The following is a 25,111-nucleotide window of genomic DNA, read 5'->3' as shown; positions in this document are numbered from 1 at the left end:
CATAATCCACGACCGTTTGTGTGACACTGCTGTGTGCAATTGGCTGCCGTGTTTCACCTGCAAAACATACAGTCAATTCACTTTACAGTATATTCTGTGGAGCTCTTTGAGACATCTCGAAGACATGAGAAGGTGCTATATCAAATGCAAGGATCATTATTTATTATTATTATTATGAGGACATTATGTTTGCAGTTAATACATATGTCCATTCAGTATGTATGCTTTCTTGTGGCAAATTGGAGTGCTGGGCTGAATCGAATTGCCATTTCTTATCTTTTTGACAACTCTAAATGTGCAGCCTCCAAATAATAATAGAATAATCCTTGCATTTGGTATAGCGTCTTTCTTATTGGGAGGATGTGTCAAAGCACTTTGCAGAATTCTATTATGAAGTGCAGTGACTGTGTAGCTATAGGCAAACACAGAGCCCAAATGCACACAGCTACAAAACAAATTACATTTGTATAGTGCCTTTCACGTTGGGAGAACATCACAAGGTGATGGACTGTCAGAAATTTGGACCCAAACAAGTGGTTGTTATCAGGAGGGGTGGAGGGCAGGGAGTGTAGTGGTAGGAGGGTGACCGAAGGTGTGGTTGAAGAGGAGTGTCTTGAGATGCCTTGGAGGCAAGGGTCTGTGGGTTGGAGTTCCAAAGGGTGGGGGTAGAGTGGCTGAAGACCCTACCTCCAATGGTGGACCAGGCAGGGAACGTGAAGCAGGCCTGCTGAGTGAGTAACGGATGGGTAGATATGGGGTTAGCAGGTCACAGAGACAGGAAAGAGCAAGGCCGTGGAAGGTCTTGAATATGCGGATGAGGATTTTGAACTCCATCCTCTGGGGGATGGGGAGCCAGTGGAGCTGGGTGAGGATTGGGGTGATAGAGTCATGGAGCCTGGTGCGGGAGAGGACATGAGATGCAGAGTTCTGGATTAACTGCAGCTTGTGGAGGGAAGAGTTGGGAACAACAACAAGAAGATTCCATTTATAAAGCGCCTTTCACGTCGGGAGGACGTCCCAAGGCGCTGCACAGTTGGGTCAGGACCCGAGCAGGGGGAAATGGTCAGGGTGAGGGGAGGGAAGGGAGCGAGCGAGGAGGGGGGAAATGGTCAGGGTGAGGGGAGGGAAGCGAGCGAGGAGGGGGGAATGGTCAGGGTGAGGGGAGGGAAGGGAGGGAGCGAGGAGGGGGAAGAGAGTCGAGAGGGGAGCTGAAGGCTCGGTCAAGGAGAAAGGTTTTGAGACCGGCCTTGAAGGAGGAGAGGGAGGAAGCAGCGAAGGCACTGGAGGATGGAGTTCCAGAGCCTGGGGGCTGAGAGGCTGAAGGCCCGACCACCGATGGTAGGGCGATTGGGGCGAGGGACGTGGAGCAGACCGGAGCCAGAGGAACGGAGGGTACGGGCAGGTAGGTAGGGGGATAGTAGGTCAGAGAGGTAGGAGGGAGCAAGGCCGTGAATGGCCTTATAGGTGAGGATGAGGATCTTGAAATCAATCCTCTGGGGGATGGGGAGCCAGTGGAGGCGAGCGAGGGTGGGTCTGATGTGATCCCGAAGTCTGGTGCGGTGCGGGAAGGCCGACAAGCAGGCAAATTCGAGCCTAGATGGATGAGGCTGTCGGCAGCCTGAGGAGAGAGGCAGTGGTGGAACTGGGCAATGTTGCAGAGGTGGGGGAAGGCAGAGCAGGTCATGACACGAATGTGCAGTTAAAAAGGACAGTTCAGGTTCAAACAAGACGCCCAGGTTACTAACTGGTTTGGTGGAGTGTGCATCCATGGATGGTAATGCTGCCAGTACCTAAGGTGAGGAGGTCACTGACGGGAGCCAATAAGAAGAGTCTCGGTCTTGTTGACGTTCAACAATAGAAAGTTAGTTCTCATCCAGGACTCGATGTCTGACAGACATTCTGTGGGTCCTGGAGGTGAGGGTGGAGGCAGAGGTAGAGTTGGGTGTCATCCGCATACATGTGGAAGTTGACTCCATGTCTGCGGATGATGTTACAAAGAGGGAGCATGTACAGGTGAAGAGGAGGGGATCAAGGACAGAGCCCCGAGGAATGCCGCAGGAGACGGTGCGGGTGCGAGAGGAGAAGCCATTTGTGGAGACAAAGTGGAGACGGTGTGAGAGGTCGGATCTGAACTAGTCAAGTGCAGGATCATGAAGGTTGCGGTAAAAGGAGAGGCGACGGAGGAGGATTATCACACAATGAACAGGGATTAATTAATTAATTAATCAATTAATGAATGAATGAATGAATGAATTTATTAATTAAATAAATTTTAATCAGGTATTAAACAGATGATCAATTTGATAACTACATTCGTTTTCAGTCAACATTTAAAGTGGGGTTAATTGTGAAGAAAGTAATTTATCTCAAAGTTTAATTAAAAATTAAAAATATTGGAGCACAAAACTTGGTGATTTCAAGTAGGATTCTTTAATTAAGGAAATAGAGTGGGTTTCTTCCAAGTAACTGATAATAATAATGATAATAACAAGTATTATTATGTCTACTTTGGGACCAATGCAGTAAGTAATAATAATAATTACTAACTAAGTTACTCACAAAGTGGATCATGTTGGAATGCACTCCTATGAGACAGAGAGTTTGGCATCGGTTTTCTTAATTAAGAATTCCCATTTTAGATTTCGATCTTTCAAAAATTCCAAAATGTTTGGGAAGCTGAGAACACTTACTGTGGAGGCTTTGTGAAATATTGATGATTGTCTCTTCTGTAAATCCTTTCAGTTGAATCATCTTGGCACATCTCAGTTCAGCATGAGTAGACATTTCCTCAGTTGTTATCCAGCAAACCAGTTCTTCATCATAAATAAAATCCAATGCAATGATTCCATTTACACTAACAGAATTCAGTGTTGAAACATTTGATCCACTTAGACTGGTTGTCATAATGCTTCTGATATTAGCAATTAAGAGGACTGGTGGTCGATCAATAGGTTCTGAAAGGAATGGAACAAAGATAATGTTAAAAGTGTTTTTTGAAATCCAAAATATGTTAAAAATCGCAAAACTGATAATCGTTAAAGAACTTGCAAAAAGCATTTGAATTTCACACCAAGGTAATGCAACTAAACTCTATTTTTTGATTGCTGCAAATATGCATTGGGATTTTTTTATGTACATTTTCTTACAAAATAAATGACAACAGTTTAAAGGGAAGGTCACTGTTTCAAGTTCCAGAATTACTTAAAACTTAAAATTACCTGCCTCTGTGGGTTAACTTTCCTTTGGTCACTGTAGACCTCTAAATTAAACAATGTATGGTAACAAGATGTTTTATCTCTGGAAAGGGAAATCTGGCATCATTAACTCATGCTGATCAAATAGCACTTCCCACCGGATAACCGGTCAGCAGAAATGGCCTTCATTAAAAGATAATTAAAGGAATAGCTTTTAGCAGTTCCTTACTGAAGCCAGAAACTTATTGGCAAGCCATTTACGAGGATATTTAAATAATATTGCAAAATAAGTTTTTATTATCAGCAGTCTCATTTTGGTTGTCTACAATCTTCAGTGATACCAAACTGAATCTTGTACAAAAATCAATCGTTTGGCATGGCGGCAAGATCAATGATTTGCACATGACTATTCTACGGAGCAGATGGGAAACAAATGGTGTTAGTCAAAAGAGATAAAGTTCAATTTAATTGGAGAGAAGGTGGGGAAATGGGATTAGTGTGCTAATAAGTGGCCATTAATAAATAACATGGTGTAACAGTTTGATTGGCTGAATAGATTGCTTGTATTCGTATGTTTCTGCATTGAAAAGTGCCAAGAGCTCAAATGAGCACCATCCTTTATGGTAAGATGACGAGAGAAAACCAAATGAGCAGGAATTGATTTCTTCTCCTGGTGGGTTCATCAGTTGAAAGTACATACTTTTAAATTAGGGCTAAACAGGCTAGGACCAAGGTGAGGAAAAAGCCATAGATTAGCAATTAGATTAAAGATTTAATAAAGAGGTGGGAAGATACTTGGGGAATTGAAGTATATGGGGATATGGCTGGAAGGAGGGATAAAGAGAGGCTGCTGTACAAGTGTCATGAATAGATTTTCCTGTTCATAATTTCCATTTTCATATTTATAAGCTTTTGTTTTTGTTCGCCCACAAAAAATAGTTAACCCACTTTACAGTATATCATGTGAAACTCTTTGAGACGTCTTCCCAATGTGAAAGGCGCAATACCAAATTCAAGGATTATTATTAAATATTCAAGAAGGCACTCAACCATTCTCATTTGAAATTGAAAATATTTTTGCTCAAGTGGTTAATTAAACAACCTGTAACATTTCAAGTCGGAATAAAAGTATAAAAATCGTAAAGATTAGCTCTGTGGTTCGCAGCATTTATTATTAGCTGCATTTAATTTCATGACATTTTTTCTGTCACAAATTCCTCGAGCCTCTATTTATTGCTTCACAATATTCAGATCATATTTCAAGTCTCGCAACTGCTTCAAGTAGACAATTTAGAAATTTTGCATTTCTGGACCACTGTTTATACACTGTTTATATGCTGCTATTGAATGATGTTCTCCCAAACAAAATGCCCATTTATTCTCTTCTTAGGCAATGTTTATTCTGCCTCTATATATTAATATACATCTGAGTGAGCTCAGATCAAGTCTGACAGTGAGAATGTGATACACGGCATGAATTCATGTTGGCGATATGTTTTTAGGTTGCTGGTTGTCGGCAGTAACATCATATTCAGTGGGGAGGTGTGTGATTTCCCAAACCTTCCCAGGTACCTTTTGTAGTTATAGGGGATGAAATAATTAAGGGGATCGAGGGTATCCTCTGCAGTCGAGATCGAGAGTCCATAAGGGTGTGTTGCCTTCCCGGTGCCAGAGTAAGGGATATTTCAAAGCAGCTGGAAAGGAACTTGGAAAGGGAGGGGAAAGAACCAGTTGTCGTTATCCATGTGGGAACCAATGTCATAGGAAATAACAAGAAGGAGGTCCTGCTAAGGGAGTATCAAGAGCTAGGGGCTTAATTAAAAAACACTACCTCAAAGGTGGTAATCTCTGGATTGCTACCCGAGCCATGTGCAAATTGGCCTAGAGATAAACACATCAGGGAAATGAATGTGTGGCTGAAAGTATGGTGTAAGAAGGAGGGGCTCCATTTCATGGGACACCGGGACCAGCACTGGGACAGGAATGAGTTGTACTGCTGGGATGGGCTGCACCTGAACAGGGCTGGAACCAAGGTAATAGCGAAAAGGATAAATAGGACTGTAGAAAAAGCTTTAAGGGAAAGAACCAGTAAAAGCTTTAAGCTTTAAGTAAGAGTGGGTGGGAGGGGGTTGGAGAGGTTCAAGTGGAAATAACCAAAACATAAGGCAAGGAGAGGATGAGAGCATTCGTCAAAAGACAAATAATGATAAAGATAACATAAATACTCCTGGAAAGAAAAAGTTAATAGGAAATTTGACAAAAGGTATAACAAGTCAAAAAGTGTGAGAAGAACATTGTCAGGACATATAGGCATGTTGGGGACAGTTACCCAAATAAGAGTTATGTATACAAATGCACATAGCATAAGAAATAAAACAAGTGAGTTAGAAGCACAAATTCAGCTTAAAGGGTATGATGTAGTAGCCATCACAGAGACCTGGTTTCAAGCTAGGCAGGACTGGGAGCTAAATATTCCAGGCTATAAATCTTTAGAAAAGACAGGAACATTTGGGAAAGGAGGAGGAGTAGCAATATTGATAAAAAATACTGTTACAGCAGTGGAAAGGAAAGATTTCAGTAAGGGCGATCAAGTAGTGGAAACACTTTGGGTAGAATTAAGGAACAGCAAAGGAGGTAAGACTCTGTTGGGAGTAGTCTACAGACCTCCAGAGAATTGTGATGTAGTGGGGAGATGTATAAATACAGAGATCAGGGAAGCATGTAGCAAAATCAATGTGGTTTTAAATGGACATTTTAATTTTCACATAGATTGGGAGAGGCAGGACACCTCAGGTAGCAAAAGCAACAAATTTCTAGAACGTATTCAGGACAGTTTTTCGGAACTATATGTTTTAGAACCAACAAGGGAATAAGCCATGTTGGATTTGGTGATGAGTATGAGCCAGAATTCTTAATGACAGTAAGGGAACATCTTGCAAATAGTGATCATAATATGATTGAATTTGACATTAGATTTGAGAGGGAGAAAGGAGAGTCCCAATCGAAGGTTTTAAATTTAAGTAAGGCAAACTTCCATGGGGATGAGAAATATATTGACCACAGTAAACTGGGCTGAATTGTTAATGGGTAAACCTGCAGATGAACAATGGGAAGTACTCATAAAAGTATTTGATACAATAAAGAATAAGTACATACCCCTAAAATACAAAAGCTCCAATTGTACAGTTAAGCAACCATGGTGGACAAAAGAAGTTAGAGACCGTATCAAGCTAAAAGAAAACTTACTCAAATGCAAGAAAAAGTGGGAATGCAGAGGATTGGGAGAACTACAAAAGGCAACAAAGGGGTACAAAGAACATAATTGAGGAGCAAAAAGGGAGTATGAAAAAAAAACTTGCAAGGGATATTAAAACCAATAGTAAAAACTTTTATAAATATATTGAAGAAGGAGAATGGTCAAAGGAAATGTGTGTCTGTTAAAGGCAGATGTAGTTGAGACTATAATGGAAAATAAGGAAATGGCTGACTTGTTAAATCAATACTACGCTACTGTTTTTACAGCAGAGGATGAGGACAAAATACCAGCCATACAGGGGAACCAAAAAATAAGTCAGAGAAATGCTTAATAAAATGAATATAAATAAAAAAATGGTAGTGGAGAAAATAATGAGACTCAAGATAGACAAATCTCCAGGACCTGATAGTTTGCACTCCAGGGTGTTAAAGGAAATAGGAGAAGAAATTGCAGATGCATTTGTCATAATTGTGCTCACATCCATTCACTTCCTGGCACCTCCCTACCTCTCCGACCTCCTCACTCCAGTACCCCGCTCCTCCGCTCAACTGGCACCGGCCTCCTGCTCGTTCCTCGCACCCTTTGCCCCACCATCGGAGGTCATGCTTTCAGCCACTATGCCCCAAAACTCTGGAACACTCTCCCTCTGCCTTGACCTCTCTCTCCTCTTTTTCAAGTCCCGACTGAAAACCTCCTCTTCAACCGTGCTCATGGTCACCTCCCCACCCCCACCTCCCACTGTTAAGTGCTCTGAGATGCTATCCTGCGTGGAGGGCATTATATAAATGCAAGTTATTGTTGTTATTTTTCAAAGCTCACTAGATTCGGGAATTGTGCCCTTACAAGCCTATGTAAAGTATTGTACAATTTGTGGATGGATCCAGCATCCACAGCCTTTTGGGGGAGAGAATTGCAGATTTCTACCACCCTTTGAGTGAAAAAATGATTTCACTCTTAAAATTATATAAATAATATTGTGTATATAATTTACCTTCCCTTGTAAAAACATATGCTATTGAGTCTCAATGTATTGGGAGAACATTAATGATAAATAAACCTTTCTTTCGTGTCCAGCCATTGTGTGTTGCTAAGGGATATTACAATATCCATTGTTTTTATCAAGGGATGGAAAATGTGCAATGTTGGGATCATGAAAAAGCAGTGCCTTTTTATGCTGTATTTTTACCATAACAACAATTGACAATGTTATGCGGTAGCCTTTCTATTCGAGTACACTAGGGACAGATTGAGGTAACTTTAAAACAGACGTTTTGAGATTTTTTTTACTCTATTGGATGCCGAAACCACAAGTGATTGAGGTATCAACAAACTGTGGATTTTTTATGTAGCCCAAAAGGCACACTTCAAATGCCACAAAACAGACAATGGCCAATATTACGTTCAAGGAACTGATTTCGTGGTTGGGAATTTCATGGGCAGGTGAATGAGTAAAGCTTAAGTCCTGCAAACTCTTTTTGTGCTGTAATGGGCACTTGCTGTTAGATGATATTCTCTTCCATCAAAAATGCTTGCGCTCACAAGAGACAAAGTACAGGATCTTCTTGGCCAGCTGCCAAATGGTTACAATTTTCTTTCAAACAGTGACAGGCTGCGAAGAATACTGAATTCCGTTATACTAATAAACAGGGCAAAGCTTTCTTGAGAATTTCCACTGTTCTGTCAGCTTTATTCATCATCTTCATCACTTGTGCATCTATGCTTCTCAGAGGGATTACAGAGTCAAGGAGCTAAGCATTAGAAACTGAAAAACGATTTGTATACTTAAAGAATAGCAGTAGATAGACAACATCATATTGAATCTCCGTAAGCACGAGAGATAACACACCACTTCTCTGCCCTCGGTTCAATTCTCTCTGCATTTAAATCAGTAATTTCAATAGTGATAAAGTTCACCTAGGAAGTTAACGTCTCTTTAGAGGTCCGCATGATCAACAGAGAATATAATTCTCTCAATATAATTCAATTTTCTCCAATTCTTCAAAATTGAAGAATAACTTCAATTTTGATTTAGGCAATAAAGATGACAAGACCAATAATGCTTCCCTGCCTACATTCAGGGACTATAATATAAAGATATAAGATAAGCATGTTCCCCTGCATTTATTAGGGTCCAATATTGGCACCAGCTGAAAAAGTCATATCCAGTTACACTGTTCACAAGAAAGCAGCTTCTCTGATTTTGGGGTGACCCAACGGCCAGATTAGGTGACCAGCCGGCTATTGTTAAACACTATGAAATGTTGTCCTGACATGAAAGGTGCGGGGAAAAAAAAGTAAATTCTATTATGTTGTATCATTCCCATTGAAGTGCGAGGTAATTTTCCTTATTTTTATTTAAAATCTTCTTTTCTTACATACTTCTTTGCACTATCTTAGCTTTCTTCTTCTTCAGTCTCTCGGTCTATCTATCTTTCCATCTATACTCTCCTCTTTTTAGCTCTTTCTAACACATATGGTTAGTTGCTAAGCCTAAATTTCAAAATGTTTCCAAAATTATGCTAACTTCCTTTAACATGAGCTGTTATACTGAATTTGCTCATGAATGAATAATGTGAATACTCATTACTGGGAGGTGAAAGAACACCGTGGATGTTTAGGAATTTAACCTTTGGCACATACAATTTCAATAGTGTATTGGAATTTACCATCAGTAATTAGTTTGTGGTTGTAATTTTAAATTGTCTCATAGAATTCAGAACAAAAGGCACAAGTCTTCTCACTCCCTTAACTCAGGAAACATTACTATTTAAAACTTTCACAAGAATCAAGAATCGCTGCTATGAATATCTTTTCAAGTGAATTGCATTAATCTTGGTCTTCATTATTACCACTGAATGTTTAGAAATAGCCAATAACCCGTGGAGCATCATAGGCAAATTATTCTGTAGGGCCAGTTGGTGAGTTTCTGCATTTACCATCGGATATGGGTAGGGAGATCTCTGGTGCAGATCCGTCAGTTTGTAATGTTTGCAAAGTTCACTGGCTGCAAAACCAGCTCATAAAATCAATGAAAAATAGGCTTTTAGACCTTTAATAGTCCCTCACTCTCTTTAGAGACTTGCAGTCTGGTACATTTGCAGCTAATATGGTGATGTTGAAAAAAAAATCCAGCAATAAGAATCAAATCAAGATCAAGACACGATTGCTCCACAACAATAAATTTACAATGATGGTACTCTGAGAGTTTAAAGCAAATTGCTACCATCCTACAAAATGGATGCTGGGAACTGGAAGTAAACAAAACACCTAAGGCATTACAATTAATTGCAATGATAATGCTTGCTGATGTTTGAGGACCTTGATTGTCATCATGGAATTGTTTGTAGTGTCAGAGTAGATGAGCTGCAAGCGTTCAGGTCTGTTGGTCAACATTTGGCATTCACTTCGACCGTCCAGCAGTCTGTATGTCAAATGCATTTGCAATAAACATTGGCAGTAAACAAACGGAATGCAGAGAGTTAGAATTCCAATGAGGATTTTTATTTATCTTTGATATGTTTGTTCTACCATATGAAAAGAGAAGAAAGCTGTTCCATCTGTTTAAATCATCTGTAGTTTGAGATTTTAAATTAACCTGCACCGCAGATATAAATCAGAATGGTTTTTATTCCAAAATAGACCCTCCAGCACCCAACTTAACGATAAATCCTCCATGAACTGCATTCAGCCTGATCTGCTACAATTCATTATTTGGATATTCTCTGAATTCCTGGAAGGACAAGCCACTGTGATTTCACCAACCGCCTATATCATATCAGTTGAAATAGATTATATCTCTTGTGGCCACAATTACATTTAATTCATTTTTCTGGTGGTGAAAACTTTCATCCAAGCTTCAATTTTGCCTACAGAAGGGAAAAATAGAGGCAGGACTTTGCTCCACTCAAATCATTGCTCTCTGCAACCTTCCTGATGCCTGTACCGAAGTCCTCCCCAAAAATTGCAGTTGCTTTTTTTTTCCTGCAATCCTAAAGGGGGTACTGAATGCTAGACACAAATAATTAAACATAATATGTCTCCTGGCATCATTTTTAATTATCCTGCAAGATGCAAATTGCAAGGGCAGCTTCTGCAGCAACAATAGCGCACAGTGTAAACATATATTGTTAATAATAATACTTGCATTTGATATAGCACATTTCAAGACTTCGAGATGTCTCACAACGCTTCACAGAATATACTGTAAAGTGAATTGACTCTATTTTGTGAGCGAAACTCGGCAGCCAATTGCACACAGAAGTGTCCCACAAACAGTTGTGGATTAAGTGACCAAATTATTATTATTTTATTTTATTTGAAGGGATTATTACTCCCAGAGAAGCGATTCGCCAATCGACTAACAACCGGGTTCCTACTTACTACTAGGTAAACAGAGGAACATGGAGTAATGTTTTGCCCTGCCCGGGAATCAAACCCAGGTCCTCTTGCTTGTGAGGCGAGTCCTCTATCCACTAAGCTACAGAACTCTACAGGACTGATCACCTTTAAAACGATGGTTGTGACATGAGCAGCAGAATAGCCGGTGTTTTATGTGCACTTATTGCTGAGCATGTGTTGCAGCAATCTCAGGAGACTGCGTAGTTGCAAGAAATATCCCAGAGCAGGAGTCTGGGCCTGTTATTTCAGCATTTTGTCAGTTCCAATATATTCATGCTCACTTCCACTCCAAGGAAGTGCAGAACTAAAATGTAATTCACCAGTAGCTAAAGACAAAGGAAAATGCTTTTCCTAATCATATTGCATTAATCTAACCTTTTGTAGCAAACACTTTACCACATATGGGCTGCTGTTTTGCCCATAAATTACACAAACTACACTTAACAGTTTAAGTATAAATGTGAAGCGCTTTGAGACATCTTGATGAGCTGATAAGGCGCTACATAAAATGCAAGGATTATTATTATTTAATTCCTCCCACAAAGCAACTTTCAAGTCCACCAGTACTCTGCTAATATCCAGAAATCTCAATTTCAGATTCTATGATGTTAATGAAATATTATTTAGTAATGATTTATTAAATTGCCACCTGCTTAATACCACCAAATTATATCTGCGATACTGAAGCTCATCAGATAGGCACGTTTCAATCAAAGTGTCAATTGAGGCTTTCAGTAATCGGAAAATACATGGAACTGGATTTCTTTGTAACCAATAAAGTGCATGTTTTAAGCAAATGTCAAAATGTCCTACATCACAACAGAGCTTGTCAAGTGCATGAGCATCAAGTGAGGCTATAAAGTGTATCTGCAACTTCAACAATTCGGAAATGACTCATTGCTAAATTAAATAAATTCTGTTGCAGGATGTCTGGGGCCAAACCAAGGATGTGGCTAAATCTGCTGAGATCACATCACATTTGCACAGTATGTTTTTGCAAGGTTCCAAGAATAATAACCTCTGAAGAACACAGAGATTTCCTACTCTGTGGTGTTTTCATCTCATAATAACTTTTCCTACTTTTAAAACCAATGTCAAACCAATCCAGGTTTGTGACTGCACTGGAAGAAGGAGAAAATAGATCCCAACACAGACAAGATTTCAATAGATTTTATGGGAGCATTTTGAAAAAACACACTTTTTTAAAATATCTTTTGTATTTCAAAACTTGAAGAATGTTCTCCAATAAAAATCCTACAGAGTTCATATATCCTTTGGTTACTTTGCTAAAATTCTATGGTTAAAAAAAATGCTCTGTAATTTATAACCTTAACCAATTATAATATTTTTAATTTACCCAATTGGAAACATTTCTATGACAATCTATAATGTTGTTCTGAAAAGTCTAGTTCTTCATTATTATTCATCAATAACGGTTGCTATACCATTGTTAAACAGTTCAAAGGGTTAAACTGCCTGCAAAAGATGTTGTTTACATGACAATGCTGATCAGTGTTGCATTTTTCTGGGTAAAATGGTTCAGTTAAGATGATTTAATTAGCATACCACTGGTGTGCATTCATTACATTGAGTCGATTGCTCAACAACCCCAGAATTGATGGATGCTCTTCATTACTGTTGATGTGTTTCTGGAAATTTATTGATATTTGATGCAAGGTGATTGGGAGGTTTGAAATGGAAAGGGGAGTAACAATATTGAATTATATATAATCTTCTCTGTTCACAAAAGATATCAGTTACTGATCGGTGGTAACTTACTTAAGTATATTTCTGAATGCAAAATAAAGATTTCAACATACATTAATTCCTTCAATTTCCTCACATTGTTATAGCATGCAATTCTATCATACACATGTTCCATTGCCTTGGAGACAGGAATCTTTTATTTTTACACATATATCCCCATATTCTCCCTCAAGGACACACAACTTTAGTTATAAGTGTATCAAGTTTCAGCAAACTTTTATTGGAAAGTTTATTGGAAATGGTTTCACCAGAGCATTTGTTGCACTCGGTTTAATTGGTTATTGTCTTCATGGCTGTTTGTAGGATCCTGCTGTGCACAAATTGGCTGCTGCATTAGCCAACAAAAATACTCATTACAGACACTTTACAATATATACAAATCTCCTGTGAAGCGCTCTGTAATGTCTTCCTGATGTGAAAGGCATTATAACAATCCAGGGCATATATTATTATGATTATGATTATAACTATAACTATAGTATACAATTGACAAATCAAACACAAAACTAACTAACCTGGAATTTACAAATTATGCAGCCTATGGCCTGATTTACACAATTTATTGCCTTTCAACTTTGCTGTATATTGTAACCGTGGTATATTTCCCAATTACCACCAATTACAATGTGATCTTCATTACATGCACAGAAGAGAGCAATAGAAATAATATCCAGTGTTAAGATGATGAGGTGTGAGAAAGGACGAGATAAGCAAGGACGAGATAAGCAAGGACTCGTCAGCGCATAACAAAAATTTTAATAGGGACCTTACAGAAATTCTAAAAAGCTGCTAAACAGGAGAGAGAAAGTAAACTGGGAACTGTTCAGATACACTAAGGCAGTAAGACAAGAGAGCAAGGGTTCAGGGCTATGAAGGAAAATCTAGGCCAAATACCAAGTGCTGTATGTGAAGGACAAATATGAGGAAATATGTCTTTACATTAAGGATGATCAAAAAAATGTGGCCACTCAATCCACAACTGTTTGTGGGACACTGGTGTGCACAATTGGTTGCCGCAAATCGTCCCAAAATATTAAGGTGATCAGTCCTGTAGAGTCCTGTAGCTTAGTGGATAAAGGACTCGCCTCACAAGCAAGAGGACCTGGGTTTGATTCCCGGCAGGGCAAAACCTTACTCCACATGCCTCTGTTTACCTAGTAGTAAGTAGGAACCCGGTTGTTAGTTGATTGGTGGATCACTTCTCTGGGGGTAATAATCCCTTCAAATAAAATAATAAGAATTTGGTCACTCAATCCATGACTGTTTGTGGGACACTGCTTGCGCAATTGGCTACAACATTTCGCTCACAAATATACAGTCAATTCACTTTACAGTATATTCTGTGAAGCGCTTTGAAACATCTCAACTACGTGATAAGGTGCTACATCAAATGCAAGGATTATTATGATTATTATCAACAGCTGGAAGCAGTTATTAGAAAAGATGATTGAAACCAAGAAACCTGGACTCATTTAAGAAAGGATGAGAACAAATGGGTCAAGGGACCTCCTTCATCTCAACTTCTTGTTTAATATCTGAATCAATCAAACATTTAGCGGAGAATATAAATTGTATTAATATTGTTATCTGGAGTAGAAAAATATAAATAAACTTTCCATCTCTCCACTGGCTGGAGCTCATCAGCTTTTGTAGCGCAGCTGCATTGAGTTTACATAGAACAAAAAAAAACAATACGACCGTCTTTCCTTACCGTCTTTCATCATAAACACTTGTTTTACAATACTAATGTATTCATTGCAATCCATTTTTGTTAAAAAAAACTCTGTGCCAGCAGAGATTATATTAATAGAACAATTGAATAAAACTGGATCGTTAGAGTCAAGAAGCCAAGAATATCAACTATTCTCAGTCTGGAGTTACAATAGAAAAACACAAGTTCTTGCTCTCCAGTATCTACAGAGCTTCTATTTTTGTTAAGTGAAGGTATTGATGAATGGTGTATGAATGGAATATACAGCACAGAAACAGGCCACTCGCCCAACTGGTCTATGCTGGTGTTTATGCTCCATATGAGCCTCTCCTGCCCTTCCTCAACTAAGCCTTCAAGCATAACCTTCTATTTCTTTCTCCCTCGTGTACCTATCTAGCTTTCCCTTAAATACAACTCCTTGTGGTAGAATGTTCCACATTCGCACTACTCTCTGTGTGAAGAAATTTCTTCTAACTTCCCTATTTGATCTATTTGTGACTATTTTATATTGATGGCCCTGGTTTTGGTCTCCCCCACAAGTGGAAACATCTTCCCTATGTCTACCCTATCAAAACCTTTCATCATTTCAAAGACTTCTATCAGGTCATCCCTTACTCTCCTCTTTTCAAGAGAAAAGAGTCCAAGTATGTTCAGCCTTTCCTAATAGGTATAACCTCTCAGTTCTGGGACCATCCTAGTGAATCTTCTTTGCACCTTCTCCAGTGCCTCTACACCCCTTCTATAACATGGGGACCAGAACTGCACACAGTATTCTAAGTGTGGTCTAACCAAGGTTCTGTAAAGGTTTACCATAACTTCCCTGCTTTTCATTTCTGTCCCTCTAGAAATAAAACTCAATGCCTGGTTTGCTTTTTTAATGGCTGTATTAACCTGGGTTGCAACTTTTAGTGAATTGTGTATGTGTACCCCTAGGTCCCTTTGCTCCTCTATTCCATTTAGGTTTTTATTTTCCAGGATGTATGTGACTTCCTTATTCCTTCTACCAAAATGTACCACCTCACACTTTTCTACATTGAAATGCATTTGCCATTTAAATGCCCATTCAGCAAGTTTATTAATGTCTTGCTGTAATGTGTTGCAGTCCTCCTCTGTATTAACTACTCCCCCCAATTTGGTGACGTCCGCAAATTTTGAAATTGTACTGCTGATTCCTGAATCCAAATCGTTAATGTATATTGTGAACAACAGTGGTCCCAATACTGACTCTTGTGGAACACCACTGCCCACCCCCTGCCAGTCTGAGTAACTACCCTTTACCCCTACTCTCTGCTTTCTGTTTTGCAGCCAGCTTGCTATCCATTCTGCTAATTTTTCCCTGACTCCACATGCTCTGACCTTGTTCATTAGTCTATTATGTGGTACCTTATCGAACGTTTTAGCAGTACACCATTCATCAATACCTTCACTTAACAATAATAGAAGCTCTAGATACTGGAGAGCAAGGACTTCTGTTTTTCTATTGTAACTCCAGACTGAGAATAGTTGATATTCTTGGCTTCTTGACTCTAACGATCCAGTTTTATTCAATTGTTCTATTAATATAATCTCTGCTGGCACAGATTTTTTTTAACAAAAATGGATTGCAATGAATCTCTTCCTGACAGTTGGACACCTACATACTATACGTATTAATGATATAAAAATAACTTTCCTTAACTAAATAATTTGAAAATACTTGAAAAACGACTGCATTAAAAGACAGAAAACCTTGAAGAAGAATAATAATAATAATCCTTGCATTTGATATAGCGCTTTTCACGTCGGGAGGACATCCCAAAGCGCTTCACAGAACACACTGTAAAGTGAATTGACTTTTTGTGGGCGAACGCGGCAGCCAATTGCGCACAGCAATGTCCCACAAACAGTCAAGAACTGCTTGATGCATTTTTATTTTAACCAGGGATTATATTTGTGTAGTCCACTAAGTCATGATCAGGTTAGTTAAATTCAAGAATCATTGGTAAACCCACTAATGATATAGGTTATTCTTGAACCCATCTAATTTGGTCTCCTTTGGCTGTTATAAATTCTACAATGTAACCTAACCTATTCTAGACTTCTACATCAATTATAATGTTTTAGAAATTTTATAATCTTTTATAAATTCTACAATTCATAATCTATAACACTGGGCCACTTTCACTATCCTCTTCTAAATAGAAGCCATGGGACATTTATTTTACTGAGTCCACTTATAGATTTGATCTGTCCCATATTCTTCATCAACTTTCCCATCACTTGGTAACTTTCCAATCATTAATTTTAATGGTGCTTTTTGTCTTCAACAACTCTCAGCCACAAATATCAGTAATTCAGTTTCTGCTATGTTCTGGACACTTTGATATGTTCTACAGTATATTGAGAATATTGAGTATAATGAGAATAATATTCCTTGCATTCAATATAGCAACTTTTACATTGGAAGGATGTCTCAAATTACTTCATAGCATTTAGTGTAACAAGTAATAATAATAATCCTTGCATTTTATATAGTGCCTTATCAGGGCTTCGAGGTGTCTCAAGACGCTTCACAGAATACAGTAGAATATGTATATTTTGTAGCCAAACACAGCAGACAATTTCCACACAGAAATGTCTTATCAACAGTGATTAAATTAATGCTCAATTTTATCTGGGTGGATTGTTGACCAAGACACAGGGAGAAACAACCTTCTATTTTGAATAGTGCTATGGGACCTTCAATGTCCTCCTGAACAAGCAGACATAATGTCTCACTTAAAGGATAGCACCTCCAATAATTTAGTGCATTGCACTGAAGTGTGAGGAAAGTGTGAATTCAAAAATCTAGATTTGGGGCTTGAACCCACAGCCTCCTGACTCTGAGGCAAACTTGTTACCAACTGAGCCAGGTTGACACCTAAACTAAGACTAATTCAAAGCTGTCAGTATAATATACTCATCAGTATTTATATCAGTCTTATCTTGATTGGATTTCTGAAGCTCATTTTTCTGATTTCTTTATAATCTTCTTGATGTCAAATATCTTAGTGCTAAGAAAAAGAAATCAGCGAGTTGCTTTACAAAACTTCAAGTAAGATTGGTGAAAAGTATCTGATTGAATTTCCTAAATCTCAAGAGAAACAATGATCCAAACAAATGAATTTCAAAGCGTTTATGTAATGCATATTGGAACAGTAAACACTGGAGTATACTGAATAAAGTAGGTCTATTAGCAATTGCATAACAGGAAAAGGATTTGGGTGTCATTATTATTTACTGAAATGGAAAGCTTTCAATGGAAAGCTGTTATAAACAGGGCTAATGAAATCGTCTAGAACAAATCAAAGACCTTCGACTGTAAGTTAAAAGAAGCTGTTTTTCAATCAACGCTAAGATCACATTTAGAAAAGTGTTAGAGAAATGTATGTGGTTTGCCTTAATTCCAGAATGACAATTATCTGCTGTTCCCAAAAAGGGTAGACGGGATGTTTCCAAAAAATAGGCTCTAAACTTTGACAAGAACCTCACAGTGATGGTAATCAAGCAAAAATGAGAGTGGGAGGATGGCTGGCTCATGTCTTTAACATGGTGAAGCACACAGTTGATATAGATGTAAACATACTGTTTAACTTGGATTGTAACTAAGGAACTACTGTCAGGGTTTCATTTGTGCTCGAGGAAAGAAATATTGCACAGTGATATATGTGCAATGGCTCTAAAACATTGAATGGTAGGTTTATTTTTTTCATAAAATAAGTTGATGTTTACCTATTTGGGAATGGGATCAGAAATGAAAGGGACAAAGATAAAATGAGGTGATCAAACACTCCCTGGAATGCAAAGACTTCCACAGCTGGGTCAGAAGGACAACAACAATAGTATTTATATAGCGCTCCTCATATGCCCTAGAGCACTTATCAGTGGCAGAGCTCGATGCTGAGTTGGGGGAAGTTGACGCTAGGCACGGTCGAAGAGGAAGCTCTTTAGGCACAACCTGAAGATGGGGAAGCAGAGGGCACAGCGGAAGGATAGAGGAAGAGTATTCCAGAGTTTCAGGGTGTAATAGCTGAGAGTGTGGCCACCGATGGTGGAATGGAGGGCACGAGGCACAAGCTGCCTCTACCTGCTGCCTCTGCTCAACTGGCACGAGGAACCAGTTGAGCAGAGGCAGCCGGTAGTGGGTTGGGGAACAAATATGTCAGAGTAGGGTGTAAGCAGATCGAAGTAGGATGGTGCCAGAGGATGAAGGAATTTGAAGACAAGTGTGAGGACTGGGAGAATGCTGCTTATGGAACCAAAGAGACTGAGTTTTAAGACGTGGAGGCGCATAGCTGAATGATTATTCTGGAGGTCTTTTTGATAACCTTTGGGGATCAGGGTATATTTAAACTGAATTTAGACTCAGCATGATCTGCTGCTATATCAAAAGTCAAGCTCTGATATGCAATCAAACAAATCCAAGCCATGATGCGGGTTTCCTGAAAGCCTCTTTATTAGTTCACAGAGTATTATGCTTTATTGAGAAATGATATGAAAAGCTGTAGCCTAAGTACCCTATAAACCTCCTAAAATTGTGTTTTAATAGTTCGGCATCAAAAAAACAGAAAGCAGCAATCTCTTACCATTTTTGGCCTTGCACGTTTTGTCATTTGGTTGCATCAGATAACCTTCCACACAACTGCACGTGTAGGAACCATTAGTATTGGTGCACATTTGACTGCACGTTCCGTACACACTGCATTCATCGAAATCTGGAAAAAACAAAAAATAAAACTATTTAACAACAACAACAAGATTCCATTTATAAAGCGCCTTTCACGTCAGGAGGATGTTCCAAGGCGCTGCACAGTTGGGTCAGGACCCGAGCTGGGGGAAATGGTCAGGGTGAGGGGAGGGAAGGAAGGGAGCGAGGAGGGGGGAAATGGTCAGGGTGAGGGGAGGGAAGGGAGGGAGCGAGGAGGGGGAAGAGAGTCGAGAGGGGAGCTGAAGGCTCGGTCAAAGAGAAAGGTTTTGAGACCGGCCTTGAAGGAGGAGAGGGAGGAAGCAAGGCAAAGGCACTGGGGGATGGAGTTCCAGAGCCTGGGGCTGAGAGGCTGAAAACCCGACCACCGATGGTAGGGCGATTGGGGCGGGGGACGTGGAGCAGACCGGAGCCGGAGGAACGGAGGGTACAGGCAGGTAGGTAGGGGGATAGTAGGACAGAGAGGTAGGAGGGAGCAAGGCCGTGGATGGCCTTATAGGTGAGGATGAGGATCTTGAAATCAATCCTCTGGGGGATGGGGAGCCAGTGGAGGCGAGCGAGGGTGGGTGTGATGTGGTCCCGAAGCCTGGTGCTTCATTAAATCATGCCATAGGATGAGGGTGAGGTCCCATAACAGATTCAATGTGAATTATCACATTAATAGTTATCACATTGAACTCATTATGAAATGTCACATATTTCTCCTCTATGTGCCATGACATGATAAACAGAGCAAGTGATGGAGGATGCTAATCTTGTGTTTACTTCCAGGATCACTTACTACGAGCATCATACATTCAAACGCCCTTGTAAAATTGACACAAACAAGCAACTGGGTTTGAATAAAAATGACAGAAACGTCAATAGTGCTTACTTCTTAAAAAATGGAGTTTACCACCATTTTAAGCAAATGTAATATGATTCCTGCTTTAAAGGGCAGTAGCACATAGAATGTTACCACATTGTTAATTCGTGCTAAATTTTGTAAAATGAACAAAAGTATGTTGACTTGTGTTGACTTTTCCAATGTCCTGCTCACCAACCTCCCCAGTTCCACCATCAACAATCTCCAGACCATACAGAACCCCACAGTGCATTATCCTCTCAGTGAGCCCATCACCCCTATCCTTTCCCAGCTCTACTGGCCCCCTGTACCAAGCAGATCAACTTCAAGATTCTCATCCTCAATGTCAAATACCTCCACAACCTATCCCACTCTATCCTTGCGATTGCCTGTGACTCCTCTCTGGATGACGCTCCTTATGCTCTGCCAGTTCTGGACTACTTCATGCTCCTTGCCCACTCTGTGCCCTATTGACGGATGAGCCATCAGCCATTTGCCCCTTCCGTGCAAAAACTCTTTCCTGAAATCTCTCCAACTAGCCCCTTTCACCTTTGCTTTCAAATCCCACCTGAAATTTCACTTATTTGACTGTATTTTTGACATCTTTCCCTCATCCCCAGTTCCCCTACCCCCTCCCAGTTTGTATTCAGTCTTTGTAAAGGGCTTTGAGACATTCTTCCAATTTGAAAGGTGTTGTACAAGTGTAAATTGCTGTATTGTTGTTGAATATAATACTTCATTATTTTCTTCCCAGAATTCAAATGATAGTAGCACATCAGTTCTTACATAATATGGATCTCCAGCACACATTCTTTTACTGATCACAAGCTATGAATACTTTAACAAAATTTTGCATACACAGTACTTGAGATTGTAACAAAAGACTTTTTTTAATGAGTTTCAGTTATGTTGAACAATTATTTCACCAAATAGAATTAGACAAAAAGGTGAAGTTTGCCCCAGAGGAACAGGGTATTGATGTTATAATAAATGGTGCCACAGAGCAGAAGGATATACATTCCCACAATATTCTACTTGGCGAGTCCTCAATCTTTTACTTGTCAGGAGGGAGATGTATTGATCAGAACATCAGTAAAGGGTTTAAGCCACCCAGTGGCTGGATGAGGAGTAATACTTATAGCAACTGCTCACTTGCCATCTTACTTATGTTGATGGGGAATTGCTGTATAGCGAAAGGACATCTGGAAGGGACAAGTTGTAATTCGTATTAAAAGAAAACACAAAATATTAACTGAAACCTTCTTGCTTCATATATAGCAGAGTTCTGTTATAATGCAATAGTTTGGGTCTATAAAATCCCAACCAACAATTTTATTCGATATAGCGCCCTTCATTCGGGGTAGTGTCTTTCAACACTAAAATGGGACATAATCACCAGTAATCGATTCTGCATTCATTGCCCACTCACACAGAAAAATAATCAGTTCCAAACACTAGTCGGTGCACGGGAAACCAAAGTGGTCAACTTCCAGGTCATCACCAATGTCATTTCCTGCCCGCTGTCATAAACATTTTGTAGTAAATAAATGTCACGGTTCACATCCTTTTTGCTGTATAAGTGAATCAAATTATATCAAAACACATTTTTATAACAACAGAGTTCTATTCTTTGTAGCTAAAGCTTTTCAAAGGCCAGATTCCTGACTTATCATTTTGTGGCTCAAACCCATACCCAGTAATATCTGGAGTAGTTTGATGGCAATATATATATATATATATATATATAGCATTCCACCTGTGACCTTTCATAAATAGCTCATTCTTCACACTGGTAATAAAATTTTCCAATTCTTTTCATTATATAATGGGAAAAAAAGATGAAGCAATTGATGCAGGCATGCAGCTATTTGACTCAATTTACCTTGTAGAAAATAACTCCCTTCCATATCCAAAAGAAATCTAAATGTTCAGTGATAGTGTTTCCCTAATATTCACTGATTTATCACTGATTTATCAGTTTGGTAAGCTTTACAAATGCATCATAAAAATGTGAATTCTGAATCTTGCACATCTATCTTTCAAAGGCAAGAGGTTACAACTACTGACCTTCGCAACTTCTCCCATCTTCTGCGACTTTATATCCATCACCACAGTAGCAAAGTGTGGCATTTCTTGTCATTGCACATCCATACTGGCAATGAGCCCGGTTGCATGTTGGTGACAATTCTGAAAAGAAGTAGATACAAGTCTAAGTACATAGTCCAACAACAAGACATCAGGAATTTAATTTCTGCACTGGTAAGATGCCGTAAAAAACAAATAAATCAAACCTAAGTATTCTTCAAAAACATATAATGCAGGCATGTCTGAATGCAATTTGCATCCATACCAGAGTTAGTCTTCTTGAGTGCAATTTCTCCACTCCATTTCTAGTGAGACAGTAATCAGCAAGTTGTGGATGATATTAAATATTATGCACTCAATTTGCTGGCAGACGGTAGGAAAGGACAGCCATTCCACCTTAAAGATTGATGTAGCCATTCCCACTTTAAGCAAGTAGATAGCTACTGCTGCCAATTATTATTCATAATGTGTTAGCAATTAGGTCATTTCAATTTAGTTTTATGGATTTGCATACTTTTCTTGTGAGATATGTTTTGTTTTTTGCCTTACATAGGCCCTCTGGGTCTCCACGGAAGGAGAGAAGTAGCAGCATGATGCTTTGTGAGTATCCTTCTCTGTGATGTTTTGCGAAAATCTTATGAACAACATTAGACTGTGCGCTGAGAGTGAATTAGCTGATTGCACTGATTCCTTGAAACATGCCTTCTATTCCTTTTAACCTTGGTGTGGTGAACTGGGAGTGTGAAACACAAGGATCAATCAAGCAGAATTAAACATCATGCAATGTGGCCTCGGAACCCGAGTCCAAATTATATATTTAAACTATTACAAATATATGTTTTTCTCCTTTATTCTCCTCTATTGATATGCAATCTGAATAATGAATTTGATGAAATGATTCTAGTATAGGATGACATTATAGACTAATCTATTGCATTTTTTTAATTGAATATTGTGCAGAATTTGGTTAAAATGTCTTATTGCTAAAAAAAAGATTTAACAGCGACAACAAAAGGGAATTACTGAGACAGTAAATTGGATTTTTTTTGGCTAATTGGCAACGCAACATTTTCAAAATATACGTGAGGTAAGCAAAAGCAACTGAGTTCATTACAAGTTAAAATTATCCTATATAGAAGTGATTAAGAACATAGGGAATGGTTTGAGGAAGCATAGAGCAGAACACATTAATGATAAGATTAGCTTCGCCCACTTAATTTAGCTCGATCTCAATCAATCCATTGAATGGCAACCCAAAACCTAATTACTCGCTAGATACTCCGATACTGTGTACACCATTGTATTTTGTTCATGTGATACTCACTCCCACGCTTCAATTGTTCATTGTGCTAATTTTTTGTACAGCTTTTCGAAATTGCAGTATTCTTCAGCCAGCCTTTCACCTATAAGATTTGTTTTTATTTTGTCTACATCAAGATTGGATTTACTTAGATTGGTGAAGCACATTGACTGTAAAAATTGCTTGACTTTGTCAGCTTGATCATTTATGGAGCTCTGGATACACTGAACTCACTTGAGGTGAAATCTAATGCCAGGGCTCCCACTCCTGACAAACAGCACTTGAGAACTAATCCATTAATTCAAGACTTTGAAGTAGAAGGTCAACTATTTTAGTCATAAAAAGGCATAGTACGCAGCTTTGAGGAATACAAGATTCTACGTACATTTTAGTTTATTCCCGGCATCACAAACTCCTACACAAAAAATTACTTCTGATGGTACAACAAGATATCTGTATGCATGTGATGACACTCTATTATGTAATGTGATGTATTGTATGTAATGGCACTGGATAGTGAATTCAATATCCCAATGTGGTTCTTAAACCCACAACCCACAGGACACAATGGAGTTCTGCAGCTTAGTGGTTAGAGCATTTGTCTCGCAAGCAAGAGGAGCTGGATTCGATTCCTGGGCAGGGTGAAACATTGGGCAAGTTTCCTTACTCCATACACCTCTGTTTACCTAGCAGTAAGTAGGAACCCAGTTGTTAGTCGACTGGTGGATCACTTTTCTGGGGATAATAATTCCTCCCAATAAAATGATAATAATTTAGCAGCATTTCACCCACCTAAATATACAGTCAATTTACTTTAAAGTATATTCTGTGAAGTGCTTTGAGATGTCTCAAAGACGTGATAAGGCGCTATATCAAATGCAAGGATTATTATTGGATTATTATAATCTTCTGATGCAGAGGTTGACAGTGTGACCAACTGAGCCTAGTTGACATCCAAATGCACAATGTCAATGCAGAGGGAGGGAGGGAGGGAGGGAGGAAATCAATCCAAGAAACATTTGCACGTCTCTTAATGAACAGTCCAGAGGAGAAAAACAATGTTATCTGTCCCCCTCAGCAAGTAAAGACAGATGTAAGAGAAAGAAAGTGATGAGTAGTATGATAAAACAAAATCTTCACTGGGAGCAAAATTATAAACAGAATCTAATATTTCTTAAATTCAATTAATTTAATTTGTGCAGAGAGGTATGTATTATAACAAATATAAGAAGATTGCAAAGCACCAGGAGGCTGGAATGAAAGTATAATTAATATACTCCAATGTTTGATTTAAAGGTGAAGTTGAAATAACACAATTGACCTAGAAATCGCACTAACATCAAAGGCTGTAGTTTCTAACTCATGATGATGCATTGCATTCGACTTATTCTTGAACATTTGTAACATAGATCAAATATTTTAGCTCTTAGTTCAACTCTCATGAAGCCAGAATCGCAAGTTAGGATTTATATCTTTAACCTCAAGAGCTGGAAACTTGACTATGTTCATTACGAAAACAAACTAAATTAAACAAATCAAAATCTGCAGTCCATTCACTCAATCCTGCATTCTTGACTTGCAGGTATTCATTCAACTTCAATGTCTGTAAATCAATCAATCAATTAAACTAACACATTCTGTTTTTAGCTTTCTGAAAAGGACTATCAAGATCTGACATGGATATGTACGGATTTCTCAACTATCTGTTCCTTGCAAAACCTTGATGAGTGGCTATAGTAGACAGTAATTATGAATTTCTACTGATGTATTTGTATTTCCTGCAAGATCTGAAAAACAATCTGCTATGAATTTGTTTTGTGTACATAATACTAT

The 25,111-nt window shown here is 38.9% G+C and overlaps 1 protein-coding gene across 1 annotated transcript in view; it reads right to left on the bottom strand.

Annotated features, from left to right (window-relative positions):
• Positions 1–25,111, bottom strand: part of LOC103180487 (low-density lipoprotein receptor-related protein 1) — a 552,054-nt gene that overhangs the window by 374,663 nt on the left and 152,280 nt on the right. The window contains exons 4-6 of the mRNA XM_042336207.1: positions 21,961–22,080; positions 18,931–19,059; positions 2,691–2,954 (exon numbers count right to left, since the gene is read on the bottom strand). Coding sequence (XP_042192141.1) covers positions 2,691–2,954; positions 18,931–19,059; positions 21,961–22,080 — 513 coding nt within the window. The remainder of the gene's footprint in view (positions 1–2,690; positions 2,955–18,930; positions 19,060–21,960; positions 22,081–25,111) is intronic.

Source organism: Callorhinchus milii, unplaced genomic scaffold (assembly GCF_018977255.1).
Source record: "Callorhinchus milii isolate IMCB2004 unplaced genomic scaffold, IMCB_Cmil_1.0 Scaffold6, whole genome shotgun sequence".
Classification (NCBI taxonomy): domain Eukaryota; kingdom Metazoa; phylum Chordata; class Chondrichthyes; order Chimaeriformes; family Callorhinchidae; genus Callorhinchus; species Callorhinchus milii.
Note: the sequence above shows the minus strand (reverse complement) of the source record. Positions and strands in the feature narration are given on the sequence as shown.